At 45.1% G+C, this 15,450-nt stretch overlaps 1 protein-coding gene across 1 annotated transcript in view; it reads right to left on the reverse strand.

The window, feature by feature from the left end:
• SLC22A18 (solute carrier family 22 member 18) overlaps positions 1-15,450 on the reverse strand; it is a 72,844-nt gene that overhangs the window by 19,399 nt on the left and 37,995 nt on the right. The window contains exon 8 of the mRNA XM_033154335.1: positions 13,319-13,419. Coding sequence (XP_033010226.1) covers positions 13,319-13,419 — 101 coding nt within the window. The remainder of the gene's footprint in view (positions 1-13,318; positions 13,420-15,450) is intronic.

Consider the following 15,450-nt stretch of genomic DNA (forward strand, 5'->3'; position numbering starts at 1 on the left):
TGAATACGGGACTCAAAGGCCAGAACTGAAGTAATCAGCTTTCAGCTTCAGTTCCTTCTACTAGTATTTAAAAACATCGGCAGAATCCTGTCTGAAATCCTGAACTGCTGCACAGCTAGGGAACCAGAAGGTTGGGCTCTAGCTCTTAGGCCCTTAACCCTCTCAGGGTACAAGCAGTCATCATTGCTCTGTAAAAACTCAGTGACCAAGTATGGCAAGCAAGATCATCCATCTGGTTTCGAATCTGTCTGTAAAGAACCCAGTGGCAGTTGTGGCCCACTGGGATTGGTAGGGTAGACAGAAGAGAGGCCAATGGTACATAGAATCAGAGCCAATGACAGGCAGAGCCACAGGAGCCAGGGCCAAGGGGTCTTCGCCTTCCCAATGAAATATTTCAGGGGGCACTCCTCAAAAGTTGATGGGCATTGCCATTCAAATGGTGTGTGCGCACTGCATCATGTGATTGATTATCCAGGTGGGACTTACCTGCCCCCCCTATTTTATTCAAGTTGGCACCCCTGGGCAGAGCCAACTACTTCTCGTTTTGTCTCCAGCCTATGTTATACATTTACAGCACTGCCATACCACTTTAAACAGTGAAGCCTTCCCCCAGTGAATCATGTGAAGTGTATTTTGTTAAGGTTGCTGAGAGTTGCTTGGAGATCCCTCTTCTGCTGACAGGGGTTCAATTCCCAGAGTTCCCCCGAAAAGAAGGATTGACTGAGAACTGTAGCTCTGTGAGGGGAACAGAGGACTCCTAACAACTCTCAGCACCCTTAACAAACTACACCTCCCAGGATTCTTTGCGGGAAGCAGTGGCTGTTTAAAGTGGTATGATAATCTTTTAAATGTATAGTACAGATGGGGCCTGAAATTAAGGAAGAGGAAGCTGACAGTCAGGGTTACCTCCCCTGCCCCCACCGTGCTGTTAGCTGACAAATGGCAGGGTGCTTTTGTCACAAGAACTTAGAGCTGACTCTTTAGAATGCTTGTAAGCAAGAAGATAGGTAGGTTAAGCATAGACTGAAGTTTGTGGGGCAGTGCCCCATTTGCCTTTCTAGACCAACCTCCACTCAAAGAACAGCTTGACAAGAGATCTCTTTCATGACATACAAGAGCAGATTGCTACAACCAAGGACAACCATTAACAAATGGCTTTACAAATAGCACTTTTTTTAGTGTTACGAGACTAAAAATAATCTGAAGGGTGTTGACATGCACACACACGTGTGTGTATACAGCAAAGTTTCTTGTCCTAGCCAGATCAAAACCCTGCCCTAGCAAGATCATGCAAAGAACAAACACAGCTGTTCGCTCTGATTTCACCGATGAGTTTTAGGATGTCGATATCCTACCACTAGAAAACAGATTGCCAGTTCATATTCACATCCACCGTGCTGTTAGCTGACAAATGGTGGGGTGCTTTTGTCACAAGAACTTAGAGCTGACTCTTCAGAACCACTGGAGGGGTCCTTATATGTGAAGCCCCTGCTCAGTGTAGGAGATCCAGCACTAGAGTGTTCTCAATAGATGTCTGTCCAGTCTCTGCTTGAAGACTCCAGCGAGGAAGAGCCCAGGTAGCTGTTGCTGTTGCTGAATTGCTCATGCAGTTAAGAAGAATATTCTCCTGATACTCAACCGACATCTACCCTCCTGTTACCTCAAGCCCATTAGTTCTATTCTTGCTCTCTGAGGCAGCAAAGAACAAGCGTTTGCCCTTTGGGGTCATAAACTCACCATGGGATAGCTGGTAGCATTAGGGACACTCAATAAGGTGGACACTACCATGACTACATGTCTAAATGAAAATGCAGAAGAGCAAACTTTCCCCAATGGCTGGACATTATGGATGATTGGCTCTGCCCTAAGGGAAGGGACCATAGTCCAGTGCTAGACCATCTAGGTAGGGCTGGAAGAGAGGCCTGCCTGAAATCTTAGAGAGCCACTGCTAGCCTGTGATGACCACACCAAGCTAAATGGCTTGGTATATGACAGCTTCCTATGTTCACACATCTATAGCTGCCCTGTGATGATTTTTTAACTGGGTGCCAAATAGCAAATTGCTTTCTCTATCCGCTGTTGACACCTTCACTTCCCTCAGAGGTTGGCGGGTGGCAGATGCGGCAGCACAGGAGAAGGCATTCTCTGTGGCAGCCCCTAAGCTGCAGAATTCCCTCCACACAGCCTGGCACTTCCATTATGTAGTTTCTGTCATGTGCTGAAGATGCGCTTCTTTGCCCTGGCCTTAGACACCTGAGATATATATTTTCAAGACCCTCTCTATTCTTGTGACTGTAACTGGAAACTATTTTTAATATTGCATTTTCGAATTGCTGCAACTTTCCTAGGGACCTTAGGGAGAAGGGCTGGTAAGAAACTGAAACAGCCACCACAACAGTTTACACGCCTAGTTTAAGCTCAAGCTTACCAGTGCTTTTCCTGGGAACGGATTTCTATGTCATGGCTCTCCCCTGGAATATTCCAAGTCCCAATAACATGTGACTGAGCTTCTGCTGAACACATTTCTTGCACTCTTCAAGAGTGATCAGCAGTGGCCTCAAAGCGCCTAGGATTAAGGGGGAAATGGCACCCATGTCAGAAACCTTGAGGTGTGGGGCCTCTTTGCCTTAAGGAAACACTAACCAGCTTCTGAAACCTCCTTATCCTGTAACACAAGGCACTAGTTTCAGCTTCAATGGCCAGTTGATGATACAATTGCTCAGGTAACATCTATGAAATGGCTACGCCAACTCTACACAGCTCCACATGCCTGCAAGGGCTATGACCCAGATGGTCTACATGCTTGCAAATAAAAACTTCAGGGTAAAAAGCTCGCTGAGCTCCAACAACACTTCTATTATACAGCTACACTGGCTTCCAGTGCATTTCTAGGACAAAGTAGTTTCAACCATTGGACCTGGCCTATTGGACCACCTGCACCTGTGCCATCCTGCCCACACAACGAGGTCTCAGTGGGAAGCCTTCCTCTTGTGTCCACCCCTTGGGTCTGTGAGGTGGGTGGCCATCAGAGAGAGGGTCTTCGTCATGGTGCTCCCACGACTTTTGAACTCCCTCCCAGTAGATTTGTAGCTGGTGTTTACACTTGAGGGTTTTTAGAAAGTATTAAAGACCTATTCATTTCAATTGGTCTTCTCTTGGGGAATTTGCTGGATCAAGGCTGGAGTGGATTATGTTACAGAGAATCTGACTGGGCTTTATTCTTTTTTATATCATATTGATTTTCCACCATTACAATTCCCCCACCCCCCAACCATTGTAAGCTGCTTTGGATAGGCTTTGCCTGGAAAGAAAAAGCATAGACTTTTTTTTTAATGAGTGCATGGAGGTCACACAGCAGCCACAGTGCTTGATGGGTTTGCTCCTTCAACTTGGAATTAAGTTTGATGTTCAGATGAAAAAGCAGAGAGACTTAATGAGAGTGCACACACTGCACCTTCCTTCCTCTCTGATCCATCCAGTAATAGCTTTTCCCCTCCAGATGTTTTGCTGGAAGCCAGAGCACCATGGCAAGAAAACATACGATTGGCTCATATTTAATTAAGCCTCTGGGCCAAATATCAGTTTTCATTTCATCCAGTTGTGGATTCAAAATAAAAGCTTAGCACCGTCTGAGGTTTTAGAGGCTTTAGCTTTCCCAAAGGCTCAAATTGCACCCAGGTGCTGGGATAGGGAGGGTAGGAATAGTCGTGATTATTTTTGTCCCCTTTCTTTTTACAAAGGCTGGATAGATATTCCTTTCAGCACAGGGGAAGGGGAGCTCATGGTCTCCAAAGAAGTTGAAACCGTGGAGCACTGTAGGTTGTGCTCTTATTCAAATGCAGCTAATGATCACTCCTGTACTGATGCAATGTCATAGGAGAGCATACAGTTTTGAAAAAATGATATTATTTTTTTAAAAAAATTAATAATAATTTTGGTATGGGGAAATGCAGTCAAAACAGCAATGAATGAGTGCTATACTGTATTGGAAAACTCTTGAATTTCTCTTAGGTACAGAAATATTGCCATGGGAAATGCCTTGGACATTTTTTTTTAATGGAAAGGCATTGCATACATGTAACAAATAAATAACAAATCTCTGTACTCAGAAAATTTAGGGTGTATCTACTTATACTGGTACTTATATTGCAATCTTAAAGCTTATCCACACTTTACCTTTCCTCTGCTCTTTCCAGGCATGAGCCACACTTTAAAGCTGTATCTGATCGCCCCCTTTTTGACCTGGAGTTTCCTCACAAAAACCTGCTCTTTAAAGTTGAATCAGAGCAAATGTCAATCAGCGGAAAACCCAAATTGACATTTGTTCCAATTGAGTGCTAAAGAGCAGGTAAGTGTGGCTAAGCCCTTGTACTGGCTTAAGAGACATCTCTTTTCCATAGGAATACTAGGGTCGCCAACTTTTTGTGGGGCCAGAATTTTTAGGAAACGCCCTTGATGCCAGTCACAAAATGGCTGTCATGGGGATGTGGCATAACACAAAACTGTTGCTGTGAGAGCACAACATATGAAATGGCTGCTGCATCTGAAAGAGCAGAAAAAGATGCAGGGCCACAAAGAGACAGGAAGCCACCAATGGGGAAAAGGCATCTACATCAGAGCCACCATCATGCCCACTCACAGTGAGAAGGTCTTTGTACCTCTTCTCTGTTCAAAACAGAAGGAAGCATGGGTGTCTACTCTCGGCATCCCGGGAAATGTTTAAGGGGGGGGGGTATTCAATGTAGGAGAGCCTGAGCTAGTGCAAACAGGATATGACCAAGAGCAAACAGTCTCAAATACATTGCTGAATTTTGAGAGGATATCTAATGAGACCTTTTTTGGATGCTATAGAAAATACTGGTGTGCACGTTGGTCCTCAAGGGCACCACATTAGTAGACTCCTGCATCAGGCAGTATCAGATGAAGAATGCACAGCATACTCATCAAACTACAATTCACAGTTTCCCTTGGGGAAATCAGGGCCAGAGACAGCGTTTGGGAGCAAAAAGCTCTACAGTGGGACCCCTCCTGTGCCAGCGTCCTTCAGTGGGCTCATCTGCAATGTAGACTCTTCCAATCCACATTTTAATTCTCCACCATGCTCCAGAGTGATGCTATATTGGGAACATTGTGAGAAAATAAAATGGTGTCTGCTTAGTTGCTGAGTGCTGGTGTGTCTGTAAAGGGAGCCACAGCAGGCATTGCCTGAGGATGCTGTGCAATGATGCCAGACCTGCATAAATCCCACGCAAGTACATACTGTAGAAATACCCTCAATATCCATGCATCATAAGCAAAAAAAACAAAACAAACAAACAAAAAAAACTTCAGACACCAATACTATTTACAGCACATAAAGGTGATTGTGCAGGAAGATTCCCAGCATGGAATTATTTTTCAAAAGAAAAATGCAAATAGAATCAGCTTTTTTTCTGAGGGGTGTGTGTGAAAATTCTCAGGATTGTAGATGTGGAGGGGAAAAGTAATCCATTCCCCACCCCTGCTGAACTCCAGAAGAATTTTTTCCCTCCTAAGTGGTTGCCAATATGGAATTTCCCCCAATTCAAACTGCACCTGTAGGGGAGGGTTTTTCCTCTGGGTCACAGCAGGGTTAAATTCTCTCTTCCTGCTGATTCTATCTGCAGCTTTAAAAACATGCACATAAAAGGCAAATACAGTGTCATGTCTAGCTGGACCCTAAGTAGACTTCTAGTCATTGATCTGGAAGATGCCTTTTAAATACACTGTACATCATATGACTAATCCATTTCTGTAAAACCAAGGTCTCTTGGGAGGCAGAGGGGGGGGACTTTAACCCCATTTTATTACCTATTCTTCTTTTGGTGTAGGGAGCTTCCTCCTGGATCTATACTGGCACAGCTCCAAATAATTACACATCATGATGGCTGAACATTTTCCTTATTAGATTCTGCTTCTGGATTCCTTCCATGAGACTGCCTACGCCACTGTCATTTATTGGTATGCCTTGAGCAATTCCAACTTTGGTCATGTTCCATATTCTGAATGTCAGCTTCAAGTCAGAGCACTTTTAAGAATTATCCTTTTAAAGGAAAACAATGTGCTCCACAAGCCTCTTATTGTACTTCTTTAATCTTATTCATGGCCCTAGATCTTGTCTCCTCGCACCCCTTCATCGTTTTTCACCTGATGATCAAGCCCCAGAAGCCTTGCCAAATATTGTATGAAAAAGAAGGGGGGGGGGAGAGAAAACACTCATGGATGAGAACAAAGATAGAAAGGTTATCCAAATAAAAGAAATGAAAATAAAATGTTGGTCCACTAAAAAGGCCAAGAGCGGGCGGCTCGGATCAGGGGTGGCTCATGGGCCGGTTAAACGGCCTCCATGGGCCACTTCCAGCCCATGGGCCACAGGTTGGGGACCCCTGGTCTAGGCCAATGCAAAAAGCTGTGCAATCAAGAAGGTATTTGAAGAAGTTTCTTCTATTACAGAACAGGTGATACACCCTGATCTGAGGCTAGCTTTATCAACTCTATTTACACATGACCATAAGAATTTACCATTTCAGGACCCACTAATCTTCTTCATGTCTGCAGCAGCTAGAAATATATTGACACAATTCTGGAAAACAGCTACTAAATTAACTCTGGAGGCATGATGTGACTATGGGACATAGCTCTTGTGGAGAAAGTAATGAAACAACTTGGAGCACTAAGGAACTCAAAGACCAAAGATGATTTTGAAACTGTACGGTAATGTTTATTCAGTACCCTGGGAAGGACGACGATTGTCCTGTTGTCACCAGCTACTCACAGCTCACTCTGGGACAATCCGTTAAGGCAGAGAATAGAAGATGCTTCACAGATATAATCAACTCTACACTACTGTACAAACCTGCTTAATGTTTGACTTAATAATTTACATTGTATATGCATGGAATTTTTGGGGTGTGTGTGTGTGTGTTATATGGGGATTGTTTAAGTACTTCCATAAGAATAAAGTTTTAAAAAGAAAAGAAAAAAGAACACATTGAGCTCAGGTGTAGAGCATGCTCTTTGTATGCAGGAGGCCACAGGTTTAATCCCTGGTACTTCTAGCCACAGCTTCTTGTCTGACACCCAGTGTCAACAACACCAAACTAGGTGGCTCAACAGTCTGACATGGGATAAGGGAATTTCCTATTTTTCTAAGATTGTGCAGCTGTATGAATCCTTCATGGAGGATAAGGCTAGCAGTGGCTACTAGCTATGATGACTATGTTCTACATCTACAGTTTGAGACAGTGCACTGCTGAACACCCATCACTGGGAACGGCAGGTGAGGAGAGAGCTGTTGTGCTCAGGTTCTTCTTGTGAACTTCCCCAGAGCATCTGTCAAGCCACTTTGAGAACAGGACGCTGGACTAGGTCTCCTTTGGCCTGATCCAGCAGGCTCTTATGTTCTCAGGAACTGAGAGAGAGAAATAATAGAAACCTTAGCCTCCTCCTAGTTGGGGTGTTGTACATTTATTATCCAAATCCTGGCTGACACCCTGGCCTATGGACTAGATTTTGCATTTACTGTCATTTAATTAGAACTGGGAGGAGTCCAGGAAAGTGAGTGACATATGATTAACTCTGTGTTGCAAGCTAGTCCAGTACTTTTGCTGGATATTCTTATGTACATGAATGCAGATGAGTTACACACTTAAGAATGTACACGGATGCAGAAGAGTTTCCCACACTAAGCAGTAGAGACTGGCAGGGCTGTGCAGATAGGGTTGCATTGCTTTTCTGCCTGCCCCACACTGTGCATCGCTGCAAGATGCCAAGAGGGAGCAGCAGGGAGTTGGGCACTCTATGGATGCTGTGGCGGAATAAGGCCTGGTTCATCATGGGTTAACCTATCACTCCCATGTTAGGTAGGTGTTCCCTGGGAGGCGGAGCTAGTTGGCATTCTAAAAGGAGGGGGAACAACCGTTAAAAGGCAGTTGGGGGTTTGGCAGTTGGGTGTGGAGGTTTAGAAAGAGAAACTGCGAGGTTAGGCTTTGGGGAATGGGAGGAAAGGTCATTACCATTGCTAACGGGATGCAGGAAAGATTATAACTGAGCTGAATTACATGAGAAGAAGATTTGTACCAGTAATAACTCAAGACATCCATGTTTTCAAGTTACCTAATAAAGTTAAAAGTGCTTAAACGTTCGCTGACTGTGGCAGTGTATCAGTACCTTAAGAGGTTTGACTAAGAGGAGAGAACAAAGCTTTCCTGTGGAAGAGGAAACCGTTTGCTTATTCTCCTGTCATACAGAGGGCTGGACAGTGAAGCCAAGTGTGCCACGTAGTTGCCTAAAGTGAAGGCAAACTGCAGTAGGTGGGAACCCTGGGAGGGAGATGCCATAGGTGGCAAGAGGTTTTCAAACGTAAAGCACTGAGGTACCCCAGAGACAACTCCCATATAAACACTGAAGGATTCATCCTAGTTGTCAGTGAAACTTAGGGAGAGTCACGGTTGGGGAAGTATCTACAGGGGAGGGAATAGGATCCCTCACAGATGCAATGTCAGAAGGGTTGGATTGGCTCTGCTGCTGTGCCTATGCCATGCTGAGCTCCCCACTGCCCTCCCCCCACCATCTCAGTAACAGGCGACAGAAAGGTAAAGGTAAAGGTAAAGGGACCCCTGACCATTAGGTCCAGTCGCGGACGACTCTGGGGTTGCGGTGTTCATCTCACTTTATTGGCTGAGGGAGCCAGCGTACAGCTTCCGGGTCATGTGGCCAGCATGACTAAGCCGCTTCTGGCGAACCAGAGCAGTGCACGGAAACGCTGTTTACCTTCCCGCCAGAGCGGTACCTATTTATCTACTTGCCCTTTGACGTGCTTTCGAACTGCTAGGTTCAAAATAGGCGACATAGGGCATTGGAAACTCAGAACAGTGCAGCCCCACTGGCTGCTACAGTCATTATGCATAGGCAGCACAGACTTCTCCCCACACATGTGAAGTTTGTGCAATTCTCTGACACAAGGAATCTCAGCTTCTATTTTTTATTTTAAGTTTCCAGCTCTGATAGTTGCAGAACTATTTCTGGAAGATGTAACGCCATGTCACATACACACACCCTGACTTAGGCCCCAGGTTATGGGTGCCCAGCATATGTGACATAACATCATGACATCACGTTGCAACATGACATCATGATGTCACGTGCCCCGTGGCCTCAGAACCAGTGGCACCAGAAGTCAGGTTCCGAGGTCTTGCAAGGCCTCGGACAGCATCTCTGAGGTCTCGCAAGGCCTCGGACGTGACTTCCGGTGCTACGCGAGGTACCAGAAGTTGCGTCGGGCCCCCTAGAGATGGTGCCCCTGCACACATATATGAGATTTCAGTGGTTGTCTCGAGTTCCTGCTGCCTCACCCTATTTGTGTCCAATAGGAACACAGAACATAGGAAGCTGCCTTGTATTGAATCAGACCATTGGTTCATCTAGCCCAGCATTGTCTGCACTGACTGGCAGCAGCTCTCTGGAATTTTAGGCAGGAGGTGCCAGACATTGAACTTAGGACTTTCGGTCTTCAAAGCAGGAGTTAAACCACTGAACTATGGTGCTTCCCCCAAATAATAGCTTCATCATAAAAAAAGAAATAGTAGAATAAAGTGTTTGTCACCTCTCCTTTGGCATTCGCCAGGGCTGGGGAAATGATATGAAAATTATGTTATAATTGCATGTAACCATGTATGGAAATAACTGGCAGCTCTCCAGTTCATATTTCTGATGTGGTTCCCAGTCATGAACAAATCACCCACCACTGAAGCCAAGTTGTTTCCTCAGCATGTGTACATAATAAGTGTGGCAGTGCTAGATCTTGATCGACATAATTTGCCCACATTTCCTTCCTTTAGGAAACGGCGAACCTCTTTCAAGTCCGAAGGGGCTGCTCATAAAAACTAAACGCTGGCAAACACATTAAAACACATGCTTTGAATAGACAAACAAGCTTCTCATGACCATAAAACCAGAATGGCAGTAGAGTGACGGGGCAATGTTCTTAGGTGGGAAGGAAGATGATTAGAGAAGAAATGGCTTAAAGCTGGGGGGGGGGGCACATTCAATCTGCAGATCAGCCATCCCTGCTTTAGAAGATCACTTATTTTATGAACAACAGCAAAAAACTAAACGAAACAAAAAATCAACAACCCTCTGATACATTGAAGAGGTACTGGCTCTGGATTGGAGAATTTTCTTCTGCAGGAGCATAACCCGTTCCCCCCACCCGCCCGATCCGTACCCCTCCCAATCTTGTCCTTAATGTGGAATGTGTGCTATGAGTACACATAAACAAATGGTCTTCTCTTCCCACTACAGCAGATGCCTCACTGTTTCTGAAACACAATGGGTGTGTGTCTGTTTGAGTTTTCATATAACCAAGCCATTCTTTTCTGAATGTACACACAAGCACACAGGGAGATTTAAAGCAAACAGGATACTGATAGAATTGCCTCCTTCCTTTCAGTAATAAGATCAGCCACTTTTCCATCCCCCCCCCCAAGCTTAAAAAGAAAGTAATTCACACATTTGTGTATTTCAAAGAGGTTTCTCCTGTGAGGCCTGCTATCTTTCAATCTAAGCAAAACTGTGGGACTGACATTTGCTGGACAACAAAATAAAAGGCATACACGATGGGATTTAATGAATGAGTCCTGTCAGCAGAAGCCCTGTACAAAGATGTCTGCTTGAGCAATAGGATTCTCCCCTTTCTCTCCCCCATATTCCCCATGTACCCCTGAAAGTGGCTTCAGAGCGGGGGTCAGGAGAACCCCAGAAGCACTGCATGAGGAAAGGAGAGGGGGGTGGGGAAATTTTTTCCACTGATGGAATGAGCAGAGGAGCATGATGTTGAATTCCTTCCAAAATCACATGTATTGCTATATAGTCCATAAACAAGCAGAGCTGTACATGTTTACAGGCATCCCCACATGCATCCAGTTGGCCACTGTGGGAACAGAATACTGATCTCGGATAGATCAGGCATGGGGAACCTTCGGCACACAACCCAAATGACTCCTGGCAGAGCTCGTAATTTGGCTTGCTGGCCATTTGGCCCCAGCCAAGCTGACCTGTCACTCAACATCAGATGTGGGGCAAGTAAAGTGAATGTTGCAAAGGAACAATTCAGATCCTTAAAGTACCCTCCTGATGGTTCCTTTGCTTGCAGTGGGAGTGACATCTGGTACTGTTTAAATTTGGTGCCAAATACAAGTCCTGCTGTTTTGGAAGAAATCTGCTCTGCTATGCAGCTCTCAGTTGGGACTTTCCATGTGCAACCAATTTCAATGGATTTGCATTCGGCACAGAATTTAAAAAGCACCAAATGCAAGCCCCACTGCACAGGCACAACCAGGAGTGCACAGCTTAAGAGTGATCCTTTGCGACAGAGCTGGCTTTTGGCAATATTTAAATTCAGTGCTCCATGCAAGGCCTGCTTTTGTCTGGAGGGTTTGGATCCACCTGATGTCATATAATGACAGGAAGGTGAACCTACCCACCTGTCAAAATCGCAGGGGGTTGGACTAGATCACCTTTGGGGCACCTTCCAAAACTACAACTTAATGATTCTATGAAAATGTGGTTCATAGAGGGGTGGGGCACTTACTGATCCTGTCCACTAGATAAAAGTGCCCCCACCCCCAAGATCAACCTTTGCTCTTTTATTTCTTTCCCCCCCTTTCCAATGAAGTGAAAATTACATTGTGATTATGTTCATGATTTATATGATGGAGAATGTCTTAAAGTCTATTAATTAGCACTCTATTATTTTAATTGGCTCTCTATAAAATCTGCTAAACAGCAACCATCCAATTAGAGTCAGATGAAATTCACCGACTTGTTAGCTTTCATAACCTTCAACACAATGGAGCAGAAAATGGAGCTATATAATCCAAAGCCAAAAAGGGCTGCTTCCTGTAAATGAATTCAGCAGAAATGACAATTATCACGGCATCTGCATCAGATACCTTTAGACAGTTTTACATTCAGACTTGGCTTGAAGGCTGATCTGATAAACCTCATGACTCTTTTTGTAAGCCATGTGTCTTATGCCCTTTTAAAATGTGGGTGTTTTTTTTGGAGGGGTTGTTGTTCTTATTTTTATTATGTGGTTTGTGGTTTTATATTTCGATTTTATTCTGTGAACTGCCCTGACACCTCCAGGTATAGGGTGGCATATAAATTCAACAAAAACAACAATAATAAAAGGCACACACACAAAAATATTATAATAACTCAGCCTAAAAAGAAGAAAACTTTCTAGCACTCATGGGCTGTGTCCCAGAGAGCGATACTTTAGACATGCCTGAGGATTTGCATGTATTACAGGAGGATATTTGACCTTTTTCTGGGAACAGCGAACACCCATGAAATATCACAAACCTTCAAATATCACAAAAGTATTTGAAACGTATTTGCCACGTGATATGGGAGGCTGCCATTGGAGAAACACAAGTCCAAAGCCTATTTGGGCAACTGCCTCTTGGGATTCATGCTAACAAACATTTTTTTGTTGGCAATGTGCCATAAATATCCGGAACACACAACTACCATCAACAACCCCTACCAACATATTGCAAAGAGAGTAGACAGAGAGGATTGTATTGGAGAACAAAATCCTTTGGGAGGGAAACAGAGAGGTGACTAGTAGGCCTAGCAAGCCCTTTTCAGGCATTCTCCCCTCAGGGGACAACAATTGCACAAGGGGAAGGGTGGTGTCACGCTTGCTGCCCCTATTCTCACCACTGTTTTCCTTCCAGCCCCTGTCCCCACCAATGAGGGAGAAGGTTTGAAATGGGGGGCCTGCTCCATGTGTGTAGCAGAACCCTGAAGGCTGATATACAAGTGAGGTGGCCTAGGAGAGACGGCCTGTGCTGCTGCAGCTTTTCCATAGCACCTACAAATTGTCTGTTCAATCTGGCCCTGGCCATTCCCCATATAGCTACTCTGTTTTTCTTAGTTGCTGCAATGTATGCATATTTGCTTCCTCAAAAATGTCCCAGTCCAAGGGCGGTGCATCCCATTTCACCACGACCCACCCTACCACCTCCACTGGAGAAGAAGCACCAGTGGTGGGCAGGGCACCCACAGAGACCCTGCCTGAGGTGGTGGCTTCACCCTGCCTAATGGGTGGGCCAGAGCCAGTCAGTCCTCACCACAGTGAAGGTTCATCCCCCATTGAGTCATCGTTATTGAAACATAGTGCATCTTCAGGCTAGAGGCACCCAAAACCCTGGCTGGACTTTCTCGAAAGGTTTCTGATAAAACACTTTGGGAGACGAGAGATCACGGCAGCTCTCAGTGCCAACCTCCTTACCATTTGAAGGATTCCACAATATGCCATCACGTACCCAGACGCCGCTGCTTCCAGACCAAAGAAATCGATAGATACGATAGAAAACATGATCAGGAACACACCTAAGGTCAAGGAAAAGACAACCTCTTTTTAGAAGGCAGGCGGCAGTGCTCAGCGCTGCTAACTAGAGATAGCAAGAACTGAGCATGGGGCACAAGCCATGTAAACTATGTACTCTGGTAGTGGGCCTGCAAAGGTGGAGTGCTGCTGCTCTCCTGGGTCTCAAACGCAGCATGTTGCCAGTGCTTACCTGTGGGAGAAGGGGAGTGGTGATGTGCAGAGGGCTTGGGGCTTTGCGGTGTGGCAGAGCCAATCTGATGCTCTCGCCCTTAGGCACCTCCACAACCCTTGAGCCCCCCAGGCCTCAACCCTCCTCCTGCAGTAAGCACCAGCAACACACTGTCTGTGGAAGCCAGGAGAACATTGGTGCTTCATTTTTGCCACTGCACAGGCTGCTGCTATGTGCTTTATCACCACTGAGCTATACTCTTCCCCCTTAAATGCGGTATCTTTTAAAACTTGATCATTTGGCATGACTAAAATTGCAATGCCATGTACTTTTTCTTGCCCTCTTTCACCCAAAGACATCTGAAGCACAGTGTAGTGGTTGGGGTGTTGGGAAAGGAATGGGAAGGCCCAGGCTTCAAATCCCCACACAATTGCAAGTTTCACTTGTGTGACCTTGTGACACACTTCAATAATAATAATAATAATAATAATAATAATAATAATAATTTTATACCCTGCCCATCTGGCTGGGTTTCCCCAATACTCTACTAAACATTAAAAGCTTCCATAAACAGGTGTCTTCTAAAAGTCTGGTAGTTGTTTTTCCCTTTGACATCTGGTGGGAGGGCGTTCCACAGGGCGGGTGCCACTACCAAGAAGGCCCTATCCCTGGTCCCCTGTAACTTGGCTTCTCGCAGCAAGGGAACCGCTAGAAGGCCCTCAGCACTGGACCTCAGTGTCCGGGCAAAACGATGGGGGTGGAGACGATCCTTCAGGTATACTGGACCAAGGCCATTTAGGGCTTTAAAGGTCAGCACCAACACTTTGAATTGTGCTCGGAAACGTACTGGGAGCCAATGCAGGTGTTTCAAGACCGGTGCTATGTGGTCTCGGCGGCCGCTCCCAGTCACCAGTGTAGCTGCTGCATTCTGGATTAGTTGTAGTTTCCGGGTCACCTTCAAAGGTAGCCCCACATAGAGCGCATTGCAGTAGTCCAAGCGAGAGATAACTAGAGCATGCACCACTCTGGTGAGACAGTCTATGGGCAGGTAGGGTCTCAGCCTGCGTACCAGGTGGAGCTGATAAACAGCTGCCCTGGACACAGAATTGACCTGCACCTCCATGGACAGCAACAGGGTTGTTGCAAGAAAAAAAATGGAGGACAGAGAACTATGTGTGCTACCTTGAGCTCCTTGCCAGAAAAGCAGGAGATAGATAGATTATATATATATATAGAGAGAGAGAGAGAGAGAGATTATAGATTAGATAGATGATAGATAGATGTGCATATATATATATACATGCAGTCAGTAAGTAAATGCTTATCTGCACTAAAACATATACCTCTCACTTGCAGAAAAATAAGTATCAATTTATGTTCTTGGACAGCTAACCTATGGAGTTAAGCAGTGAACACTAGATCATGGTTAAGTCTAGCACAGATGAAGTCCACATCTACATCGCATGTGCAGGGTAGCCAATCCACAAGAGCTTTAAAGTATTACTGAGTCCATTACGGCTTACTCTCAGGAAAGTGTGCAAGGGACTGTAATGTTCAGTAGAGGCATGGTTTCCAAAGTGAGTTTGTTCAGAGAATACCATAATTGAGTGGACTGTGTTAGTGCTTTGTCAATTTCTCAAAAGTTTTCTTGTTTTGAAAAAGAGGCTTCCATTTCTCTGCATTATCTCTCAGAGAATGTTAAGATTTCTTTAGCACTTTGGTGGGTGTGGGATTTTTGAGCTCGCCTCATCATTAAATGGTGGCCAAGGGTGTGTTTTCTTCTTTTCAGTAAGCATTTCCACAGCAATCTGCAGCCTCCCTGGCTGCAATTCCTGCTGTGAAAAACCCCATAGGAAGGTGATGT

The sequence above is a fragment of the Lacerta agilis genome, chromosome 1, assembly GCF_009819535.1.
Source record: "Lacerta agilis isolate rLacAgi1 chromosome 1, rLacAgi1.pri, whole genome shotgun sequence".
Lineage (NCBI taxonomy): Eukaryota > Metazoa > Chordata > Lepidosauria > Squamata > Lacertidae > Lacerta > Lacerta agilis.